Source organism: Hyposmocoma kahamanoa, unplaced genomic scaffold (assembly GCF_003589595.1).
Source record: "Hyposmocoma kahamanoa isolate Upper Pololo Valley unplaced genomic scaffold, ASM358959v1 237, whole genome shotgun sequence".
Classification (NCBI taxonomy): Eukaryota; Metazoa; Arthropoda; class Insecta; order Lepidoptera; family Cosmopterigidae; genus Hyposmocoma; species Hyposmocoma kahamanoa.
This window is the reverse complement of record NW_020653754.1, coordinates 223602-248973: the sequence shown is the minus strand read 5'-3', so window position 1 is coordinate 248973 and position 25372 is coordinate 223602. Positions and strand designations below refer to the sequence as shown.

The 25372-nt window shown below is 35.8% G+C and overlaps 1 protein-coding gene across 3 annotated transcripts; it reads left to right on the top strand.

The window, feature by feature from the left end:
• Positions 1–269: 269 nt before the first annotated feature.
• Positions 270–11301, top strand: LOC113228694. 3 transcript variants are annotated; one of them, XM_026462049.1, is made up of 7 exons: positions 319–387; positions 436–642; positions 6211–6330; positions 7816–8038; positions 8553–8692; positions 10159–10284; positions 10825–11300. In XM_026462049.1, the coding sequence occupies exons 2-7, from the start codon at positions 465–467 to the stop codon at positions 10968–10970; spliced, it is 933 nt and encodes a 310-aa protein (XP_026317834.1). In that variant the 5' UTR covers positions 319–387; positions 436–464; the 3' UTR covers positions 10971–11300. The 3 variants fall into 3 exon arrangements, with proteins under 3 accessions (XP_026317833.1, XP_026317834.1, XP_026317835.1); XM_026462050.1 differs by having other exon boundaries at positions 351–387; positions 484–642; positions 10825–11298; XM_026462048.1 differs by having other exon boundaries at positions 270–642; positions 10825–11301.
• Positions 11302–25372: the final 14071 nt, after the last annotated feature.

The following is a 25372-nucleotide window of genomic DNA, read 5'->3' as shown; positions in this document are numbered from 1 at the left end:
TCAGCTGTAGCGCGTTATTATATAAAGGTAGCAAATTAATTATATTTTTTTATTTTAGGCCAATGCTAAGCCACGTAATCTGCATCACGTTACCTCATCGATTCATAATACGAATTAGTTAAACATAATTATTGTACACTTTGAGGATTTTGGAACACGCAAAGATCAATCTGTTGGTTATTTATAAAATCACTTCAACTCGGCAACTTCAATTTGGTTGGTTCATTACAACAGTGAGAATGATTAAGTTACTCGTGATTTCATTTGCCCTTTTGGGCTTATGTTTGGGGCAAGATCTCGTCTCAGGGAATAACCCAACTAATACATCAAGTAATATAGGTCAGTGTGGTCCTAATGGTTGCAATAATACGGGACCTGGGCAGTGTGGTCCTAACGGTTGCAATAACCAGGGCAATATGGGACCTGGGCAGTGTGGTCCTAACGGTTGCAATAACCAGGGCAATATGGGACCTGGGCAGTGTGGTCCTAATGGTTGCAATAACCAGGGCAATATGGGACCTGGGCAATGTGGTCCTAACGGTTGCAATAACAAGGGCAATATGGGACCTTGGCAGTGTGGCCCTAATGGTTGCAATAACATAGGACCTATTGGATTTGGTGGCCCAATAGGAAATAATCCAGGCAAGTTTTACCTTTATTACTAAGCAGCTATATCAGAGATAGGAAAAGCGTAGTACATTCGTTTACACTTCGAAGAATTAACACATATAGAGTCCGAATTGTAATCACTTTACTTATAAGTATAGTTACTTTGTTTTAATTTTGTTTTTGCATTTTATTTATAATCATTCCAAAATTTCACAAGTAATATCCACTCTTTGCGTATTATTTACCATTGGGATATATTTATTCTGTTTATTCCGACGTCTGGTATAAAGTAATTAACCAAACACCTTTTTGAATCAGATCCCAATGGTTGTAATAATATGGGACTAATTGGACCTAATGCCTCAATTTAAATAATCAAGTTATATTAAAATGTATATTACATAAATGTTATTTCTTTAATTATTAATGCAAAGATCGAACACAAAGAAAAGTTATTTTGTTCCAAAAGGATTCAAATCTGCGACCACGGGATTAAGAAGGTTCATAAATATGCCACAGAAGAAGTTGCACCAGTCGAAAAAACAAAGAACTGCCTCCGTGGCCGAACGGTTACCATGCCGGACTGCCACGCAGAGGTCCCAGGTTCGATTCCCGGGTCGGGAGAAATGTTTGTATGGCCTACGTTTATTTCTCTCGTGAGTTTGGGTATAATTTGTGGTTGTCTATGTGTGTGTCCATGGCACCCGCGACACATGGTTTCCCTAGTGCGGGGCTATGTTGAGTGTGTGCGTTATTTATTATTTATTTGTACGAAAGTAAAATCTGCTGAATTATTCAAAGAACGGAACATAAGTTGTTGTTTATGATTTTAGCCTTAGAGTATACAATCCTACGGTATAGAGCGCGCATATCGCACTAGTCGCCTAGTTCGCAGCGTAGGCAAGTAAACTATAGCTAATTATATTGATGAGTAGGTGACGTTTAGGGATTGGACCGCTACTGTTGCACGATATCGACATTGGTTCAATAATAATCTGTTAGTTAGATTATGGTTTGTAAAATAAAAGATCCAGTGCAGGATTTTTTTAATAAATCAAATAATAATTATCTATTATTAATATAATTTTTATTGACCGCTAAAAAGCGTAAGCTTATTATAAAGCTGTCTTTTAGTTTTCTTAATATTTAACTTTCGAACTAAATATTTCACGCGTATATCAATATATTTTTGAATCACAGCTCTTAGCAAATGTAGTAAATGATTGCTGCAAGGTTCTTGTTCAAATAAATGCGCGTGAAGCACATGAAATATATCTGTACCAATGAACAACTTCAGCGTTTTATTGACCATGCTTCGAGCATCACGATCTGCTTCATTTTTCGATTCTATATTACTTTTGACTATTTTTTCAGCGGCATTACATAAATGAATCACGTCCTCAGATGGATACATAAGACCTCCTCTGTCTTTAAATAATATAAACGAATTATAATGAGAAGGTGTCGTTGCTATTAAAGCAGATAAACAGTCAACGCACTCTATTTTACATAGTAAATATCTTGTTACATATCCAGCAATATAGGAGATGACGTGCTGTGAAATAATTGAGTAATCTACCGTTGTGGGTAAATTCACATCATCTTCAAAATTACTCATAAATTGTTCGTCAACAATAGCATCATCCTCTTGTGAACATGACCTGTGTCCTTTAGTAGTTAAATTTATGTGATTAACGGATGAAGAACAGGTTAACAGAGTAATTTGTTCCAAGGACGCACAGTTTCCGGAAAAGTTTTCTTTAAGCTCCATATGCACCAAAAGCTTTTTGTAGATAGCTTTGAATTGGGAGACCGACGGATTATTATTAAACCCACCATGGGATCGTATCACTGAAAAAAGGATCTCCAGATGGTCCTGGCTTATTTTGTACATAGCCAAGAAATTAATTTTTTTTTCTTGCTTAACCAGCCTTATGTACAACTCTTTCATGCTCTCAATGCACACACAAAGTCCGAGAAATCCAATTTTGTTTCGTGAATGTACAATCTGTCGATTTTCATTTGGGAACACTAATGTCTGTAGGTATGTTTTAGCATTTTCTAGAAATGTTATATATTTTGTCTCATTATTCTCATTGATGGGAGCTTTGAAGTCAATTCCCAGAAATTTCCGGGAATTGAAAATGTCAAAAACATTGTTTATCACATGAGTAAAATTTACCGTTGCAGCAGAGTTTGCAAAATTTAACAAATGCAGCCTTTTATCACAAAATTCAATAGCTTTTGCCACACTAGCGCTGAATAATTGTACTGCTAGTTTTACCTTCATTACTTGATTCTTAAAATGAAGATGTCTTGTTGTTAATTTGTTAGCTAAGTGAAAATTTTCATTTTCCTGCAAAGTGTTAAGCTCAACAAAATATTGCCATTTAATAAGTCCTCCATTGTTATCTTGAAAAACCTTTTTACTTTCTAAAGTATTTCTGACAAGTTTGACCATATGGCATGGATCAAGAAACACATAGATAGACTGTTCCGTCTCAGGGTGCGGAAAATAGGTTTTTAACTGTCCTAGATCAAATGAACAGCCGAGCTCGCGAGCCATAGCCATGTTTGCCGGACAACCATCGAATGTCATCGATACAACTTCTACGCCGACTTCGTGACAATTGGAAAGGCACATTCGAACTAAATTTGCTCTTTGATCTCCTGTAACGCCATCCACCAAAAAATATCCCACAGGGATTTTCCATCGTCCGTTTACCGCCACCAAAAGAAATACCAGGGCTTGTGTACACAATGCGGTTGTATCTCCGGGTACATCAATTCCTGCTCCAAAGTCCACAAAACCTTCAACTTTGTTGCCATCAAACTCTTTTAGCTTACGTATGGCCATTTCATCGGTAACTAAATTACATAAAATTTTATTTTCGGTCGCCTTTACTTTTTCGCGAAGAGCATTAAATGCTTCGGCAGTAAAACCTGGAGACGCATTGAGGCATTGGTACCATTTCCGGATTGTACTTGGGTGTGGGAGACATGTGTTAAATGTACTCCTTATGTACGAGTAGGCCTTCGGAGAATAAAAATGGAGTGTTAGCGCAAATGTGCGGAGCTCTGGTGAATATTTCTTGCCTTTATTCATCATTCTCTTAAGGAGAGCTGCTGCAGAAACTTCACACGATTCTAGAAGAGCAACTTGCTCTTGTGTAATGAATCTCTTTTCTTTTAATTCGTCTAATACTTGAGACATATTATTAATTTTTTTTTTCAAACGCTGGCGTGTTGCGTAAAGCGCATTGCATCGCATTCGGCGACGTTTAGCTACATCTTTTAATCGAATAATTTGTTTTTTCAATTTTTGTTTTCTTGGGGTATCGCCGACATTTGGGAGAAGTGGACATACGGCTGAAGGCACTTCATGATCAATATGCATATTGTTTGAAGTAGATGGTTCGTGCTCTGCAAACGGTACTTCGCCTGAATTTAATGACGCTGCTTCCGTCGAATTATTATCAGCAGGTGTTGATTGACCAAGAAAAAGGGATGGGACAGCCGTACTTATTAATTTGCGTAGTCCTTTTTTCGTTTCATAGATATTGGAATCATGAAAGTGTACTGAACAAACTTTATTCCATATGTTTGGCTTAAAACTTGTTCGTTTTAAAGCGACAATCCACTTGTTCATCAAATTTCGGTCCTTTGGAAAGCTGAAATATAAGAAAACTTGAAAATTTATTTTATTTATTTTTTATTTACTTCATTCTTCACCTACCAAAATTTTTCAAAATCAATTAAGTAATTTAGACGTTATATAGTAACAATTCATAATTTACTTTTACGCTATAATAAATAATAAGCGCATTAAAAATATTAAAAAGTGGATATATCGTAAAAATTACAACGCACACACATGTAAATTATTTTGAAGTAATAGATAATAAAAAAACAGCCGTATTTACATAAAAAAAGTTTTACAACGTTTAAACTAGTCAACTGTTTTGTCACTATTTTTCAAATTCATAATATCATTTCAAAGAAAGAGATAAAAATATAAATTATCGACTGCAGCATTGGTCGCGTCACATCACTACAATCTCGAGTGGGGAGTGCGGTGCGCGGGCGTACCTATGCGTGCTCGCCTCTCCCGCCTCCTTCACCCCCGTGCTTCGTAATTTGTTTTAATAAAATAAGTATTTTAATCGACTTACCGATGAAATGTGATACTGGATTTCAATTTTGTCTGTTTTCTAGTATCGTTTTTGCAAGATTCAACTGCACATTTGACCATTTTAATCCGTAAATAGCAAAAAATCTTTTGGGGAACGCACACTGATAGCACTTGACAACGACTGCGAGCGCTCGTGGCGGGAACGTCATTTTGTTCTCACTTGTGCCTATTGTTCCCACTTCTTTGCGCGCGCTCTATACCGTAGGATTGTATACTCTAAGGATTTTAGCAATGTAATCCAGCAAGATTATTAACATTTTACAAAATAACCCCGTACCTGTTAAGTCCTTAGATATTCGTAGTTGCTACAAATTGGAAATAAAACTAGTTTTTGGGATCTAAATCAATAATTGGCGCTCTTTACAGGCAACTGTATATTTTCACAATTTCCTTGAAGTCCAGTTAAAAATTGTACCATCTACTATTCAATTTCGCTGTTCTTCCACTAGCCCCCTTTACATAGTCAGTCTATCGTGCGTGATCAGGAGCGTATAGGATTGCGCGCGGGAAAGCCTGTACGCGCAATCGTGCTCGATTACCTGTTTGAAATTTTTTAAGCTGACGTTCTTTCGGGCGCGATTGCTCGTGTTCGTTTTTGTTACAACGGAAAGAGCGTCCGTGTAAATGATAATAGCGCAAGATAGATTGCGTGAAACTGGCGCGTGTTGGAGTGCGCGATTACACGGTCTTTCCCTTTTCCTTCCAACTGTATCGCGCGCGTCAGAGTGTCTCTGCAAAGCCCGCTAATGTTGTACTTAACTGGATCCTCAGTATTGCCAAATAAGCCCATTGGACTTCATGTCTGTCTGATGTCCAAGAATTTGATGGCTTTTTACTAAATAATTATAATTATACGACCTCCGAAGTCGAGTGGTTGCACTACGGTTCTCATGGTGTCGCCTTCTCTGAGGTCCAAGGTTTAATCCCCAGCCGGGTCTATGTACATAACTAACTTTTCTATATCATCTCGGGTCCATAACACATGTGCTTTAGTTACTTACTTTGGGTTCAGAGCAACGTATGTGATGTTCTTGTCTAATATTTATTTATATTTATTTATTTTGTTTTATTATCACTAGTTTTAATCCTAACTACTTTTTTTTGGAACGGTTACACGTTCCTTGGTCGAGGGTAGAATTGCCGTGAAGTCAAAAAGAAGTCATTCCGAGGTCGTATTAAGGCCTATGGATGACGCAAGTATTTTAAAGTCGTAAGCTTGTGTAAAAAAAAAAAAATCTGTTTTGAAATGTAATTGCTTGTTACTAACCTAGGCTTTTAAGATTTTTGTAACTAACACACTATGGACTTATCTGTCTGAGAATAAATAATTTTTAATTTTTAATTTTTTTTAATTTTAAATGCTCTAAATTCCACAAAAGTCCATAGTCAAATATTACATTTATCACCAGGTGGCTGGCAATGTGGTCCCAATGGTTGTAACCTAGGAAGCGTTCAGAACATGCCAGGTTTTCCTGGAAACCAAATGGGGTCGAAGAGGAGCCAGAGTAATTTAAACGTTGGCAACCCAGGTAAGTGTTATTTAAAGCGAGTTTTTAGTTTTACGCTTTTATGCAGGGAAGTACTGCCACCTTACCTATACCTGCTGCCAAGCACTAAGATGACCATTACTGCGTTCCGGTTTTGAAGGGTGCTAGTGAAGTTACAGGCAATGGGACTTGTCAACTTATGTCTCACGGTGGCAGGTGCCGTGTTAGGACCCCTCAAATCTTTGCAATTTAAAGCTCCGAGTAGCACTGCAACTGCTATGGACAGACGTGTCGCTTACCACGTGTCCCGTCACTTGGTGTCATATAAAATAAGTTAGTAAATTCGAGCGTTACAGAGCATACTGATCCTCTTTAAGCCGCAGAATTTTTAACTTACTTAACGACGACTTACGTGAACAGTTAAATATGGTAATAGTTCCCGGTTAAACTAATTATTATCTAACGGCTAAACCCGGGTATTACTCGTATAGCTTCTCTAGTTTGACATTACTGTATGAAGGTTTGGTGCACTTATTTATATATATGTTTTATTGCACCAAACAAATGAAATACACAAAAGAAATATTAATTATAAAAAATAATACGGAAAGCGGTTGAAATCCAATAAACTTGATTTATCCCCTGATTTGTTACCCTTAGAGGTGGAATAATTTTCTTCAAATTTAAACGTGACCAATATTGAGGTGCCTCTCTTCCCACCAAAAAAATAATAATGATCAAAATCGGTTTACAAATCGGAATAATCGCGCAACATACAGACCCAAAAAATAGAGTCGAATTGAGGACGTCTTCCTTTTTTTAAAGTCGATTAAAAAGGTGGGCAAAGTGTACTTATGGCAACAGTGTTAGAGACAACGAAGTAGAAATATAATAAACTTGACAGGTGTAAAGGGTAAATTATTGATATTGACATAAATATTATTAACACGGAATATGTAACGTATAATAATCAACGTCAATATGATTACAAAGTGAGTTCAGTAAGAAAGTCTGCTATCAAGCGTTTCTTCACGGAAGTGATCGTAGGGCTAGATTGGATGTACGAAGGGAGTCTCTGTTTCACAACTACGCCGCATTAGAAGAAAAAGAGTTAAAAAAGAAATATGTGTCAGCCATATATGCGCTATATTTCCAAGGCTTCATCAACAACCCATTCTATAGATCCTACTACTGGACTCGGGTCTCCTCTCAGGTGATGATTTAGGTCATAGTCCGCCACACTGGCCCAATGCGGGTTGGGGACTTCATACGTTTTCCGAGGGTTGTGAACCTTCTTCGATGTACAGATTTCATCACAATGTTTTCCTTCACTGAAATTTTATGGTAAATTTCAAATTAATTTCACACATAAATTCCGAAAAACTCGGTGTGACCGGTGTGATGAAAAAAGTGTGACCCCGGATTTGAACCCACGGCATTTGCTTAAGAGGCGATAGATCAAATCTTCAGGTTACCATGGCTTTTATTCCAATTTCTAAGGTTTACGATGGGAATATTTTTTTGCAGATATTGGCCGAATCGAAAGACCGTGTCCGAACTTGGACATAGATTGTATTCGAAAATATTTCCATGAACACGGTCACTGCGAAATCGTGAAGAATGGTATTCACGAACCGTATCACAGAATGAACAAAGTCATACATTATCTTCCTAGTATCAATGTTACTCTCACTTTCCCGAAAAAGGCAGAAGTGAGAGGATTAAGCAATGGTTTCATTGAAGAGTTCTAGTAAGTATTAAACGATGGTTTCTTTAATACTGGGTCATCATCGCCCCATTTATACGTCTCACCGCTGGGCACAGGTTTCCTCTCAGGCGAGGGTTTAGGCCATATTTCGCCATGCTGGCCCAATACGGGTTGGGGACTTCACACTATTTCCATTGATTATGAACATTCTTTGATGTACAGGTTTCATCATGAAGTTTTCCTTCACTGAAAAGCTCATTTTTTACAAATTAATATTCCTCTTAACATAAATTGCATTTTCATAAATGTACTGTGACGCTAATGTACCTAAGTATCTTAATTTCCTTAAACTTATCTCTCAAAGATACTCTGAGGCCCAAATTGTAAATTACCTTAACCGCACGTTTCTGCAGGAGAAGATCATGGCTAACTGTCGGCCATGGATCTGTAAGGAGCTCGAAACGTCGGGTTGATTAAAAAACCAAAAAGTGTGATTTCGATCCGAAAAGATAACTAGAAATAAAATATGACACTCATAATATATTTAATATTACAGCATAAACAGAGATACGGACAAGGCAGTGCTTGCAATCAACTTCAGGAATATCCAAATTTACTCAAAGAAGTCTTACTTTAGGTTCCATCGTCGTGCAAAGGAACCTGTAGTCACAGAAGACTACACTATAATCGACGTCGGTAAGTGGCATTGAATCTTAAACCCCATAGGATTTGGCTTTATAACATTAATACAAATATCAGGCCATATACGAATATATGAGGTAGTAGGGCTCCCTTTGCTGAATTCCAGCAAGACTTTTGAAATATTAAGTGTCAAGCGTGACTTGCTCGCAACCCTATACGATGGTATATTCCCTTTCAATTTCTACCGCAAATCAAGGCCCCAAATCCGCTAATTGTCTTACAACCATTGGTCATTAAGACTCCACTGAGATTCCATTGCAATTATAATATGTTATTCTCCTAAAATCTATCGCAATGGCAGTGGAATCTCAACAGAGTCAGTGTAATGGCAGTTATGGCATTCATTCAATCAATAACCATCAATGTTGCCTTACTAAAACTACCACAGAAATTATTATGCATATCTTAAGTTTTATCTCTTTTAAACTACAATTTAGTCTTCACATTAAAAATATATAATATCAGTTAACTACGTCATCGATGTGTCAACTACTCACCGCTGAAGAGCAGAATTCAAGAAAATCACAATAGCAGTTGAAAGTCTTAACTTGTAGCAGAATACCAAACGTACAAAATCCTGCCATTGATAACTGAGTGATAAAATTAGCAGACTTAGGATCCAAAGCTGCTGTGTATTAGATTGAAGGTTAGGGAAAGTCAGAGTAAGTTACAGGAGACCACGTCGGCGATCCGTAATATTGAAAATATTTACAGTTCAGCCGTAACCAGTAACTGCATTGCATTAAGTTGATCATCTGCGTATTTGTTGAATAGCACGAAAAATTTGTTAGGAGTTGGCAGTTTGAGTGTTAGGGTATTTTTTTTTTTGATCTGATCTATCTCTGAAATGGCTAAGTCAATTCAGATGTAGTAAAGACTTTATCAAAGTGGCATCTTCGAATAACATGATGCGATTAGGGTAGACAAAAGCACCGACATTAGGTTCTTTATTTTTTTAAAAGGAGTTTCAATTATTGATGAAGAATCCGCCATAATCTTTTTCTTTATTTTATAGAAAAAAACTTTCTTGACTGAGAGCCGACTGAACGACTTGACATACCAAACTTTTTATTGTCATGGTACTAGAAAATGATTTGTTGTAGTGTGTGACGTTGTAGTTTGATGACAATAAAAACTTTGTTATAGGATATTAACAGCTCTGTTAGTTTCTTAACCAACAAAGTTTTTGCTGAGGGTTGTCATTGAAAAAGTTTGATTCCTTGTTACAGTAATTTTAGTAAAATAATGACGCATTAGAGCCTCTTTGTTACATTTAATAAACCCAAATTTTTTTGTTAATGGTTTCAAAATATGATTAACCAAGAATTTAATTTCACCATTCTAGACAATGCATAAATAATAAGAAAATTATAAGAAAGGTGAGGTTAGAACACTGGAAATGTGGTTCTTTTTATCATTTTATAAACTTGCTTAAATTACCTTTATTATTGTTTTTTCAGAAGGACTCATAACCACTTCAATAATTCCCCAAATATATAATTTAGATTTGGAAAAAATGGTTATTTATCCATTTGTCGATGAAGTTAAACAATTTGCTGTAGGACCACATGCTTTCCAGAGTGACGGTGAGTGTGAAATTGGTTTATTGTTTTATATTTATATAAAATAACATGCCATTGGTGAGGTGTTTATTTTTTTATTCGAAACAATTGTAGACTGTAATATTAAATTTATTAAATATCACGATGATTTACTACTATGATATTTAATTATTTTTGTGAAATTATCCCACTAGTTTGCAACTAGCAGTAGCTTCTAAAATCGTAGATCTATATTTTGAACACCTAGATAATAAAATAATTTAAACTGTGGCCGGCAGGACAAAATCGGGAAATGAACTAAATTGATTTTGATCTGAATGTTCTAAGTAAAGCTCTAGAATGAAGTCCGTTGATCTGGTCCTCATAATACAAGGAGCTGCCTACTTAGAGATTAGGTTATTGGTGTGGTTGTGTGATATATTTCATAATTTATTCATATAAATATAGCCCGTTGATGGAAAGAGATTGACTCGAGCTACTGCTGTGAAATGAAATGCTTAACCAAAAATAACACTTGTGTAGTTTTCAACAAATAAAGTTATATTATTTTCTTTCGATTTTCAGATACTCAAGTTCAACTAACACCATTAGCTCTGGCATTAAATCTCCAGTCTGTATACTCGGAGTTCTTCATGTCCGAGACATTAATTTACCCTATTGTGTTTATACAGAAAAATATATGCCATTTCGATATACCTTTCTTAGTCTAAACTAGCCTCGTTTTACTCCTTGGTTTCACTTAAAAACTACAAATTATCAAGTATTAAACATTAAAATGTTATTTATTTAACTAGTTCTCCGTTCTTGCATTATGTCCTTTTTTTCCCATTAAGGAGTTTAAGAGATATAGATTGTTATGTAAATTTTCGTATCCTATTTCTTACTTTTAAAACTTTTGTCAAGGGAAGTCCCAGACTTTTCAACCACTGTTTTATTTTTTAACTATCAACTTTTGAAATAAAGGTTAGTTTTGTAAAATACTTTTTGTTTGTTCTTAAATTTGTGGCATGTTTTTATTTCATTTTACATTTGTACAAAAAATACCTAGGGTCGGACAAGGTACGGTTCTGTCACCGTCGTTGTTACACGTTGAAATTATATATAAAAAAAATTATGCAAGAAAGTAACAAAACTCGTACCACGTCATTACTCAAAGTCTCTTTATGGAATTTGAAATTCAATCAAAAATATTTTAGAATTCAAAATTGATGATTTTGAAAACCATAGTCAAGTTATAATTAAGCGTAAAAATGCCAAAAGTCAAAATAATTTTGGGACACTACATAAATAAATAAAAATAACAACGAGACAAGCCAACAAATCTTTTGCATAATAGACATACATAATTTAGATATATTTGGTACAGCCAATTGGCTTTAATTTATTATTAAATTTATTTTGGCACTAAAAATATTACTTTTGAATTTATTCACTTTATTATTGAAGGTGCGACAATGGTTAAACTTTTTGAAATAAAATTGAAACCACACTAGTATTGTTTTTCTTAAATCAAAATTTTAAAATAGTTTATATTTCCTTTGCCTAGATTTATTAGTAACTATACGTATGTAATTTTATTGATTTTCATTTACGACCTTGACCTTGAAGATTTTCAAAATTTTCTTTAGCCTCGAGAACATCAAACGTAAGTAAAGTAGTAAGTATATTTATAAAACATTTCAAGCCGTGAACTTTCTAAAAGTTCCTGAGATCAAACAAACGAAATTTCAAAACAATGTAAAACCACCTACCTAATTCAAATTTCACAGACACCTTCGAAAATGCACCACAAAGTAATTCCTTCACTAATATTTTTTCTTAAACACAACACGAATTTAAGACCACATACGAAAATCGTACGATGAAAAGTTTTACAGTCGGATTTCGCAAACTGACAAAGCCTCTCTTAGAGCACGTCCTTTCGCGCGAAAGCTCGCGGTCAACTGGAAGCTTCCTTTGCCGCTATTCTACTTTCATGAAATGAACTGAAAAGCACGTCTCACTTCTAAAAGAATATAAGCCATTTTTGACTACAAGACATAGTAGACCTTGTTATTACAGGAACAGAGTGGAATTTGGGATGATAAAAAAATTGTTTTCAAAGTCCTCAACTGTTTGTTTGGGAGGGCCTCAGAGGCGGGAATGAGTGTGTCGGAAAAAAAATAAGCCAACCACGTCTCAGTGAGTTAAGGCTTCATGGGCGGGTATACTGAATATCTTTAATTAAAACTGAAACTTGCAGTTTCAGACGTGAAATGAAATGCGCCAAAAATGAGAAGACTTATCTTTTCATTGCAAATGCTACACTCGTAAAAATATGAGAGTTAATTAATTAAGACCTAGATCTAGTGGTCTGGGAATGCAGGCTGAAATTAAATTAGACTCTTCATAAAATGACGTAGTAAGAGTCCATCTAGTTGAGTAATGCAATTTTGCATGAGAACCAATTTGGGCGCCATATTTATACTTTTGGCGCCCAACACAAAATCTAAGTCTTGCCATTTGGTGCATAGGTCATTAACCTTTAGTACTAGTTATGTAGTTTGAAGATCATGTCGCAATTCACAAGTGAAGAAACTCTCTCTAAGTCTCTGTGTGCAGCCGTGATCATAAATATTATATGAAATTTAATAACTTTAGAAACGTTCGTAATGTCTTTTATAATATCTTCTTGATACTTTAACAGAATGTAATTTTCTGCTTTTTAACTAACTTTTCAGTTATAGAAGTGAGTTTTATTAATACAATTACGAACATTTAGAAATATATTTAAAGACAGTACCTAACTTTTTTTACTGATTCTGAATTATATTTTGAATGGTTAAGAATAATTAATTATTAACTTTAACAACATTTGTATACCTATAAAGTGCTGTTTCAAGATTTTTCTAATTTCTCTTATAGTAAGTTGTGCAAACATAGAGTTAATTTAATAACTTAAATTGCCTTGCATTCATACAAATATCAAGAAGAAGCGTATTCAAGCACAATTGTACTAGTCATAAAGAGCCATCCTCCAATGATACTGGCTATACAAAAGCTTTTATTCCGATTGCTATCAAGTTTATTTGAAATCAATCCGAGATTCAGATTTTAATGGAAATATGAAAGTTACTATTATCTCTTTCCTTCAAAGGCGGAGCTTATCTGTCACGCATGCGTATTAGAGCGTATCTTAAGAATAAGAGATCTTGGTCCTTGATTTTTTTTTCTTTCAACAAATACATGAGCTATGTGCGCCTGTTGTATATAAGGAGTATATAGATAGAACGGCTCTTATTGTATGTAAGTCTTTATCTGAAATCGAAGAAAGGTTCGTGTAGAATGAGATTTAGATGGAAGACTTGAAAACCTCTTCTATGTTTCATATTTAGACATTGATGTATGTTGTTTCGTATTCTTTGCACGGGTGTTCCTCAAGGAGACGGTTTGGAGCCGCAATTACCTTCCCTTGATACAATAAAGCCACATTGGTTATACGTCAAGTGCTCTTACCACATGAAAGTCAAAATAATAAGACTATTTACATGAAACAAAATGTGCATAGTGAAATTTTACAACTTTCCTAGTTAAGTACAAAAAAGTTCGTTCATAGAACCTTTAAACCTCTCTCCTGAAAAATTGTCATTTTATAGATGTAGCCTTATTACACCAAAAGTGCGAATTTTGCAGGAGTAGAGCTCCCTATGACAGAGTTCTTCTAGGGAAGTACTGCCGCCTTACCTATTTCTGCCGCCAAGCCGTAATGTTTGCATTAATGTGTTTCGGTTTAGAAGGGTAAGTAAGGGTGCAGGTGAAATTACAGGCACATGGGACTTGGCAACTTATGTCTCAGGGTGACGGGCGCAGTGGCAGTGCCCCACAGATCTTTGCGATTTAAAAGTCCGAGTGGCACTGCAATTACTATGGACAAGCGTGTAGCTTACCTTCAGGCGCAAGACTTGTACGTCCCATCACTTGATACTACTACTACTACAAATAACGAAACTGCTATAAATGAAGTAGTAAAACTATCTTTTGATTGAACCAAAACAAAGTGATGTTTATTTTTAAATAAGCACAAAATTCAAAGCAGTTGTTCAAAACAAAGCTTGTGCTCTATTTTCAAATTAAATGTATAGGAGTGTTTAATGTTACAATTTTGGATATTTCTAGTTTTATTTTTAAATAGATATTGGTGTCGTTTTACTCATTTGGTAACGTACTTTCGATATCCGTTTAAAGGATTTTAATATGTGTTATATTTACCAAATAATCGCCAGGGCACACATAACGATTACAACCTGTGTACACGTTTATTAGGTACTCAACTATAATTGATTGTGTTTTTTTTTGGATGTCGTAGATATGTTCTTTAGTTCCACACTGAAGCTCATACTGTTGGTGTAATAATGACGACGTTGTCTGCCTTTTTGACAAATTATGAAATTGTGCGATTTATATTATCGTTAAATACGGTAATATCATGCCATTGACGTATTTTGAAGAACGCCATTTTGTATACCGGTCGAACAAAGAAAAAAAAAATAGAATCCATTATTGCCCAAAACAAATTGTACATTACAACTGCAAACAACAAAAGTATGGATAATTTAGTCTATATATAGTCTCACAGTTTGGCACAGGCCTCCTCTCACTGTAGCTCCCACGCGGGCCCAATGTGGATGGGAACTTCACATCATTAAATTGCTCTGAAAATGTATGCAAGTTTCCTCCCTATGGTTTCTTTCACCGAAAAGTTCATGTTTAAATTTAAAATTAAATTTCGCATATAAATTCCGAATAGTCAGAGGAGCAAGCCCGGATTTGAACCCACTACCCTCTGTTTGACACGGGTCAAAACACATTTTTTCAAGGAGATTTATGAACGTCCTCCAACAAGTCACCTCAAAATGTTTGCTTTGAAATTTAAAGTATGGCTGAAAATTGAAAATGCATTGAAGATAAATTACTACTATTCATATAGTTAATTTATTATTAAATCTCTGACACTGCAACTGTTATGGATAGGCGTGTCGCTTACCAGCAGGCGCACGACTTGTTCGTCCCGTTACTCGATATCATAAAAAAACACTTTAAGGGCAAGGGGAATGATATAGCTTGCTGTTCTTTTACCACTAGTCTCATCCAAGCTATCTTAGGGAGATGTATTAAATGAAATCTCTATTTGCATAATAATTTCTGCAGTATCTTAGGTTGCGTACAGTTCTGGTGAATGTTCGCTAAAGGCTCGCTACACACGTGCATTACATAGTGAGGTCTATTCCCGCGCCATCTATGCCTGTTTGCCTTGCGTGAGATGTGGTTACAGAGGCGCACTTCTGTAGGCACGCAGCGTGAGCGCAGCTCATTCGCTAGGTTTGTGCGCACTGTTATAACCCAACGTAATACGGTTAAATTGCAAAGCTTTATTTACAAAATTTTATGACAACTGTATTTTTCCATGATGCAAATAGTAGTAGAGCTCTTTGTGAAAGAGTTGGTCCAGGGAAGTACTACCATCTTACCTATTTCTGCCACCAAGCAGTAATGTCAGTATTACTGTTTTCCGGTTTTAAAGGGTGCTGGTGAAATTACAGGCCATATATGGGACTTGTCGACTTATGTCTCAGGGTGTCGGGCCCAGTAGCAGTGCCCCTCAGATCTTTGCGATTTAAAACTTTAAGTGGCACTACAACTGCTATGGACAGACGTGTAGCTTACCATCTTTCTTGTTCGTCCCGTCGCTTTAAATTATAAAAAAATGCAAGTTTTTAATATTTTTACGTTACAAGACAGTTAGTTAGACATTAGCATTCGTGAAGAGCGGTACACCGCTGCGGGAATCAGGAAATCGGTTAATACTAATATAGAATATTTCTGATAAAATTTATTTATTTATTTCATTTTATTTATTTACTTGTGTTCAGGTTACAAAGACTCCTAAATGCATACCTTATAGACTAACATACATAATAATACAAAAAAACACTCACATAATATATACCTTAAGGAATAGCATACATAGAATATAATAAAACACTACACGAATTGCACTTGTTGGCGACGTGTGGCGTAACCTGGTGTCAGGTAACCGGCCGCGGAATCGCCGATACATGACACCCTTCGGCCGAAACTCTTTCTTCATGAAGGCTGACAGATGTTCGGTCCTCACTCTCGTCACAAATGAAATAAAATATACGTTGTGGCGGGACTCCAACCGTTGGACCCTCAGGGTGCATTTGGCTTTATGTCTGATGTACTCCACTATCTCCTAAGACTTCGTGGAGTAATGCAGTCGTGACAGGTACAACAGCGTCGTCGGTATGGCCGGACGCAGCAGGAATTTCGGTCCTGTCGGTGCTGTGCCACACTTGAAAGGGTTGTAAACCTAACTAGCCGTGAACAGGTTCACGGCAACAAAATGGGAAACTTCCGGTCCACAACATTTATTAAAGAAGTAAAGTTTAAAGAAAGGCTGTAACAATATAAAGGTAAATGTAAAAAAACAGGTATAACAGTATAAAACACTCCCTACAATTTATTATTAAGGCACTTACCCCTAAATGGGCCGAGAAACTGAATTACAGAAATAGATACATGAAGGCTGTAGACTTATAAATTGTTACACATGATTAGCTTATTAACAGCTCCGACTGTTGTGGCGGTCGAGCTGGGAGTGGCCGTGGTACGAAAACAAAATGAGAAAGTGAAGGAAGTTCCATCTTCCTTCACTTCATTCAAATTTAAAATTTAAATACATGTAAAATAAAAAAAAATGATAAGATACAAGCGGAGAGAGCCGATATAAGGAGGTGAGATGACGGTGTAAGGAGGTCACACCGTCACACACTGGTTACGGGTGGGCTTCCTCTTCACCACCTTTGTGAAGCCGTCCTCATCGCACCGGTGCATGGCGGGTCGGCTGGTACACGTGGCTACAGCGGCGTATGCAAAAATAAATCGATATCGGAAACTTTACTTTTTTTAAAAGTTAGACTAAAAGCAGTTAATGTAATTACTGGTAGCAGTGCTTAACTGCACCCTTAAAAGCGTGGAACTGCTAACAATATTTGTCAATCTCGATTCTTATGTCATTGACTAACTACCCTTTCACGCGAGATACTTTGCTTCGTCCTGACGCGTATGGCAAAGAAGTTGAAATATAAAGATGCAATTTGTAGGGCTAGATCCCTAAGTAGCCCCAAAATGAAGAGGCATTTACGATAAAAACACGTAACATCGTCAGCCCCAACATCGCTTAACATTAGCTGAAATTGTTGAATGAAGCTTTGGTATTTTGCATAAAGAAATACTGATATCAGACAGAAAAAGTTCTCTTCTCAGTTGAAAAAAGTAAAAATCTGTACAAATTATATCATAGGAATCATTGTGTTTACGACATCGTGTAATTTAATACTTTGGAGTAGTAAAACAAATTAAATACAGCTACGTAAAAAGGAACTCTAAAAACGTAAAATCCATTGTCATATCTTAGTCCAAATATAGTTACGTAATAATCGATTTTAAGTGTGTTATTTCACGCATTCTATTGTCAAAAAACAAGTTCACGTGATAATTAAAATATTGCGAAACCATTTAATTATAGTATACCAAAGTACACATAGCTTTTAGAGAAATTTAATTTTGTGCCATTAAGTAGAGGTAAGCACAATAAAAAGACATGGTGTAGTACATCGGTTTTTTTTACAAAAAGCTCTCCAAAGACGTAGAGAACTTAAAACAAATAATTTAATAATGTTTTCAAAATACAGGCTGATTCTAAACAAGTGTAATATATTTTAAAAAGAAAGCAGAGATTGAAAGCTAACATTATAATTTATAATTTCAGACAAAACTCTGAAAAAAAATGGTATTAAACAAATATTTTATAATATTTAAGAAAGAAGTTGTTCCTAAACAATGATCTTGCGAACGCCTTCTCTTTTTGAAGTAAGATAAAACTGCAAAAACCTTAAATGCTTCTTATATTAGAACTTTCTAGCAAAATAATAATGGCAACAGATCTTATAGAATAATAACAATAATAATGTAAAAAAAATGACAAACAATTTATTATATTGTAAACGTTGTGAGAAACTGGGTTCCATATAAATTCAAACAGCTGTAACCATTACAATTGCATCTAATGGTAAGTTTGAATTTTTGTTCAAAAATCGTATCTCATTCTAATAACGCACATAGTGCATCTAGGAGGTTGTACTGTCCTCGATATTTCTGCTAAATACTTAGTTGAAAATGTACTTCAGTATCCATTTGTAAATTTTAACCTATATGTAGTTAACTGTGTATGCTATTATAACATTAAAAAAAATTCGAAATACAAAACAATAATTCCATTTTCATTAGGGTACCGTTTAGTCAAGTTAACAATTTGTGTGGTTTCGACACTTTCGTCTGTTATTTATTTTTTTGCTTTGGAACTTAATATACTCGAACAAAATAAGGCTATTACAATCTTGAACATTGTTTTAGGAACCCTGTGGGTAGCTCCATGACAATCACACAAAAATAGATGTAACTACAAAAAAGTATAAAAGTAATTACTAAAGATTCCTTTCAATAAGTATTCGACTTGTTTTATATTCAAAAAATCTTTAGTGTTAATATAGTATAGGTCTTCTGAACATATATTTCAATGTTGGCTTCAAAACTTTAAAAATCCACCGTGACAAAGTTTTACAAGTAACTAATACCCAATTTTGAACCCTAACATACACCAAATAAAAAACACTTATCTATTCGAAAGACCAACTGAAAAGGCTTCAGACGTAACGTATTTATTCGTACAGAATACATTCTGCATTCTACCCAGACGACACGTTCTCTCATCTTGAAGTTCGGTCACGGACTGGCGGCGCTGTACAATTTTACGCCCAGACGCAAGGTGGCGCTGTCAATTTACGCTGCCGTTCAGACACTTTGGCGCCCAACAAGGGGCTAACTTTGTAAGAACATGGAGAAAGTTTGTATTGCGTTTAAATATGAAATTCTTCGATGTCAAGAAATTACGTAAGCATTATGACAAGACAATATTAGCTAAGTGTGTGAAATTGTTTATAAGAATTAGCGATTAGATTTATTATTAGATTAGATTAGAATATAGCGTATATTTGTTTTTTCTAACAAACCAATGTTTTCGGTCGTTTACTTGTTGCATGGTCTAAGATGGTAAAATAAATAATTATCCAGTTACATAACTACAAACCTCTATATTTGTAACTATAAACAGAAATTTAATTAATTTTGATAACTTATTTTTAATCTAGAAAAGGACTTTCCAATTTTTTTAAATTTTAATTCAAATTTCATTTTATAGTATCATTATTTATAATATTATTATTTAAGGTATTATTATTCATAATATGATTATTTTACAACATCACATTTTGAATTAAAATTATTAATTATAAGAAAATAAAGATTGTTTTGTAGCAGCAGAGCTATACCTATTATACGTATTTATATATACGTATTCCGGTTTTGACGAGCAAAGGTGTCGGTAAAATTACAGACAAATGGGACTTGTCAGCTTATATCCTACGGTAACAGGCGCAATGGCAGAACCCCTCAGATCGTTGCTTTAAAGCTCCCAGTGGCACTGCAACTGTTGGACAGGACAGCTTACCATCAGGTGCATGACGGACTTGTTCGTCTGGTCACTTGATATTGTAAAAAAAGGTGCCATGGTTTTGTTAACCAAAATTTTATTGTCTTAACTGTAAACCGAAACAAATAGTACCAACAAATCTCCGCAAAACATCGAACTCAAGCGTTTCACTTAACGACTTTCGAAACCCCTCGGGTGTATTAGCCCCAGGCTTTTATCTCGCGGCTTCGGTGGATGAATACATCAAACGGGCTCTAATCGCCGGGAAGCCCACGGGATTTCTGACCTTTGATACAACATTTCTGATTCGGTGGATTTTTTCAATGCAAAGGTTAAGTTTGAGGCCAATTTCTACACGTTGATAAACGCTGTAACTGTCCGAATTAAAAAAAGCAAAAAACAACTGGTCTCTAGCCACACCACAAAGCCACCGATCTTGCCAACTTAGTTACAGATTGAGCGAGAGATGCAATTTTTTTTCGGCTCGAAGGACCAAAATGTTGGGGCGCGTGCCCAACGTACGTACTGTAGAATGTTCGTAAGAATGTATGTTTGATGGGAATTGTATATTCCCTGATTACACCGTTCAGTTGAAGTAGGTTGATGTAAAATATGTAAAGCTGTACCATACTGTCCGAAGGTCTTTATTGTACTAAAAATATCGTAATTGTACATAAAATATAAGTGCGACAATGCGCGCGATCAGCAACATATTTAGGTTAAGTTACGACATATCTAATGTACAGCTCGTTACATGTATATTAACTATCCTTCAAAATTACTAGAAATGACTTGCGGCTGCGGTGTGCTAAGCGACGATAAACCTACTAACTACAAGCAACTTGTTTTCGGTTCAACATTTTAAAACTTGAGTTGGGAAACTGACAATATATTGGTTTGACACGAGAGCACAGCGCATTTTTTATTGGCAGAAAAGACGGTATAAATAACATGACCAATATTTTTTTCCCAGAAAGCGGGACGCATTTAAATTCATTATTATTACATCTAAATTTATTTTGACGTGTGTTCAGTTTCGTCAAAGCGGGACATTTTTAAGCATTTTGGGGACGTATTAATGTTATGCCTGTGACTTTTTTCATAAAGAAATTACTGTTCTTCTTAACGTAAATTACATTTTCATAAATGCACTGTGACGCTATTGTAAGAATGTTAATCTCTTTAAACTTATCAGTCAAAGATACTTTGGGGACCAGATTGTAAATTGCCCTAACCGCACTTTTCTGCAGGACAAAGATTCTATTAATATCGGCCGCATTGCCTCAAAGCAAAATGCCGTATGTCATTATACTGTGAAAGTAGCTGAAGTAAACCAATCTAGCGGTTTCGACGTCTGAATATATTTAAGTAAGGGATAGCTGTACGAGTATGAGTTACAAGGACGAAGGCGAGGCGTTGTATTAACGAATCAAACAATCCCCGTTCCCGCCGAAAGATGAAAAGCAAAAGACTTTAAATGTTACCGCCATTTTTAATTCTCGCAATTATGAACACTTCATTGTTGGCTGTATGAGTGTTTCTTTTGCCTGTTTAAATAATTCATTATTAGTAGGTAGATTTAAAAGTTCAGAGATGTGAACAGTAATTTTCATACTTACTTTGCAGGCCTCGGCTGGGAAGAAGTCGCACGGTTAATAAATTACAAACATTTCCGAGCATGTTTGAGAAAATATATTTAATTTGTTTCATATAATTAGTATTATTTTTATGACTTTCACTGTTGACGTATGATCATCACTTATGGCTTTATTATACGAAGGGTACGAAATAAACTCACTTTTTATTCTTCCATTGGCCAACTGCATTTTAAAAACATACCTAATTATATTATTTTTTTTATATTAGACAACTTCACACACGTTGCTCTGATCCCAAAGGAAGTAAGTAAAACACTTGTATCGGAAACAACGACGGCACCATAACACCCAGACTGAGACAATTTAGAATCGATCCTAGGACGTCGGAGATGGCGAAGCATGAAAACTGGTGTACAATCCATTCGAACACTTGCCACTTACTAAAAAGAAACAATCTTCACGACATTCTTTCATTCAACAACATCGCAAATGGCTAACATATTAAAAGCCGGACAACATATTAAAAGACATTCGTCTGTTTAAAGGTAAAACATATGTGACAGTTTCCAAAAAAAATATTATCATATATAGTTATGCAAAGAAAATCACTATATTTCTGCACGTGAAACTCAATAACAAAAAAGCTATAAACTTAATAAGGGTTTTATCTGCAGAAAGATGGTGAATTACTTACAACTGGTACGTAACTTGGAGATTTTCTGCGGAAGATGTCACTTATGTGGTTGTACCTTTAAGCAGACGATTGAAACTAAGTAAAAAACAAAAAGAAACATTTAACTTACTGCAACTTCAAACCAAATCGCATTGTCTCCAAGCTTAAGGAACTTCAGCAAGTTAATCCAAACAATAAATGTCACAGAGCTCGAACTTAACTGAGAATGACCCTGAGTCCCAAGTATAAGTTTCTCGGATAATTGAATTGAAGCTAAACTTCATGTTATGGTAGGGTGGACACACGGTAATGAAATATCCGATTTTTTTATGATACCAAGCTATGAGAATAACAAGTTGTGCGCTTGTGATAGTAAAAATGATTCAGATGTCAGCGCTTCCTAAATACAAGAACATGTGACAGATTTCAAAGATAACATTGTCTTTTAAAGTAGGCCTAGGGAATTTGAGTTTTAAATTTAAAATTACTTATGATTTACCATTGACTTACAAATAAATGGACGACGGGTCTAATACAAAAACCACGAAAAAAAATGTCCCAAGTCAACCTATTTAAACATAGTGACATGTAAACGAATATGAAAAAGCTAAAACGTTGAATTTAAATTGCAATATCATCGCAGTACTGTCTAATTTTGCTTGCTTCGCTGTCAGTCGAACAAACGAAGACTAAAGCGTGAATGACGCTCTGTATACGATTTTAACGCCCTATAAGTTCGGATGCTTTTTAGCGCGGACCCGACGTCCATATAATTGTAAGTCAATGTGATTTACCTAAAATTGTAGATGTGAATAGCAACCTCCCTGTGCGTTGAATGGAATTGATTGAATGTGTGTGGGAGTATGTGATTATTCAAGCTTTGTAATTATAACATTATTAATAGCAGTAGAGGTCCTTGTGAAAGTATTCGTCCAGGGAAATACTACCACCTTACCTATTTCTGCCGCCAAACCGTTCCGGTTTTGAAAAGTAAAGGTTGCTGGTAAAATTACAGGCACGTGGGGCTTGTTAACTTACGTCTCAGGGCAACAGGCGCAATGGCAGTGCCCCTCAGATCTTTACGATTTGAAGCTCTGAGTGGTACTGCAACTGTTATGGACAGGAGTTTAGCTTATCATCAGGCGCACGACTTCTTCGTCCCGTCATTTGATATTATAAAAACATATCCTTTTTTCTATTTATTTACTCATTTAAATCGGGCAACATGGCCCATATAACATACACCTTAAGGACTAACATATATATAATATAATATTAGAACGAAACAACTAATCTACACCAAGTGTACTAGCTGGCGTCGTGTGGCGCCATCGAGTATATAATCAGAAATAGAGACGAAATGTCATTTAATTTGTTTGAAAACTATTCTGCCATATCATTACTGTGACAACTGCGCTCCGATTGGCTAGCCCGAGTTCGAAACAATTGACGGGTGTCGTCAATGGGTGTCGTCAACTGTTTCACTTCAAATCGACCAGTTAACTTGAGCTTTGCTATAATGGACGAAAATTGCAAAATGACGTATTTTAATATTGAATTACCTTTAGATGATTAGATGTTTTGCTGTTTTTCCCACACCACCGAATAGAATAAATAGCATGGCATTGTTAGAGATATTATCTTTATTACAATAAATACAGAATATTTTTTGGAATATACGGAAACGTACACACAGGTCAGTAGTTGGCCTGTCTCTAATTCAGTGCAAACGGGAGTTGATATTTATAAGAGCTGTATCGCTATATACTCGATGTGTGGCGCAATCGATAAACTGTCTCGGAATCGCCGATGTATGATACCCTTCGGCCAAAACTGCTACTTTATGAAGGTCGACAGATGTTCGGTTGGCACTCTCGCCGCAAACGAATAAAAACTCCTCTACTGTACTCCACTATCTCCTCAGACTTCATAATAACTTACTTGAAAAGTACTCAAAGAACCATGGTCACCCTAAGAAAAGAGAGGGGGGGGGGAACCATCGTAGGGAACTTTGAAAAATTCTCCGCTAGTTTGTTTCACGGTAACTCAATAAAACGACGGCGGTGAAGTTGTGGATTAAGTTCGCCGTTAGGCGTATAGCCTAGTCAGTGTCGCCTTGCTGCAATTTTGAGGTACGTTTTTATTGCTCGCGTTTTTTGTGCAGTTTACATTAGATAGACAAAATTTGCGAAGTTGAATTTTTTGTCTTCTGGCGCTACTACTAGGTTTAATGTAATCATCGCCATCATCAACACATTTATATTACTTAATTACACAGATGAGACGTGCAGTGAAAAAAAATGCGTGTCCCGCGAGCCACTTCATAAAAATCGTTTGTTCTCTGGCGCCGAGAGAATTAAAGACAAAAAGGAAACATAATATTTCAAATAACTTTTTCTTTTTTCAAAACATCACATAGGTTGCTCTGATCCCAAAGTAAGTAGCTAAAGCACTTGTGTTATGGAAATAACAAACAACAAACCAGAGACAATATAGAAAAGTTAGTTTTCTACACTGCCCCGGCCGGGGATCGAACTCGGGATCTCAGAAATGGCGATACCATGAAAACCGGTGTGCAAGCCGCTCAACCACGGAGACAGTCAATCAGTAATATGTTTCAACCAAAATTTTACAAAATATTGATGCCAAAGAACGTAGTACTAGGGAACGTAGAACGTAGGGAATGTGTACTTTAACGAAATTATGTAAATGTTACTATGTAGATATTTACATTTTTTTTTTCACAAATTACACCCAAACTCACGAGAGGAATAAATGTAGGCCATACAAATATTTCTCCCGGCCCGGGGATTGAACCTCGGAACTTTGCGTGGCAGTCCGGCATGGTAACCGTTCGGCTACGGAGGCAGTTCAATAAATACCAGTGTGACGCCCACAAAAAGACAATTTGAGGGGCATAGGTACTTTTATCTACATACTTGCTACCTACACATTCAATGAAGTTTGACAAACCCCAGGTCCTTGCAAAGGAAGTCCGTTATCTACCCAGGATGCTGCGAGAGGCCATTGAAGGTTAAAAGAAATTCCTAATTTCAACAGGGAAGATGGTTTCTCCGTACCACCAGTTTGGGATCCAGTATTTCCTCCAATGAAAAATCCCAAACAGACATGTAACCTGTAAAGGGCCCGAAACGTCGGTTTGTTTGAAAAAACAAATATACGCGATTTAAATCCGGAAAAATAGTTTCATTTCCTATTATCAACTTGTAT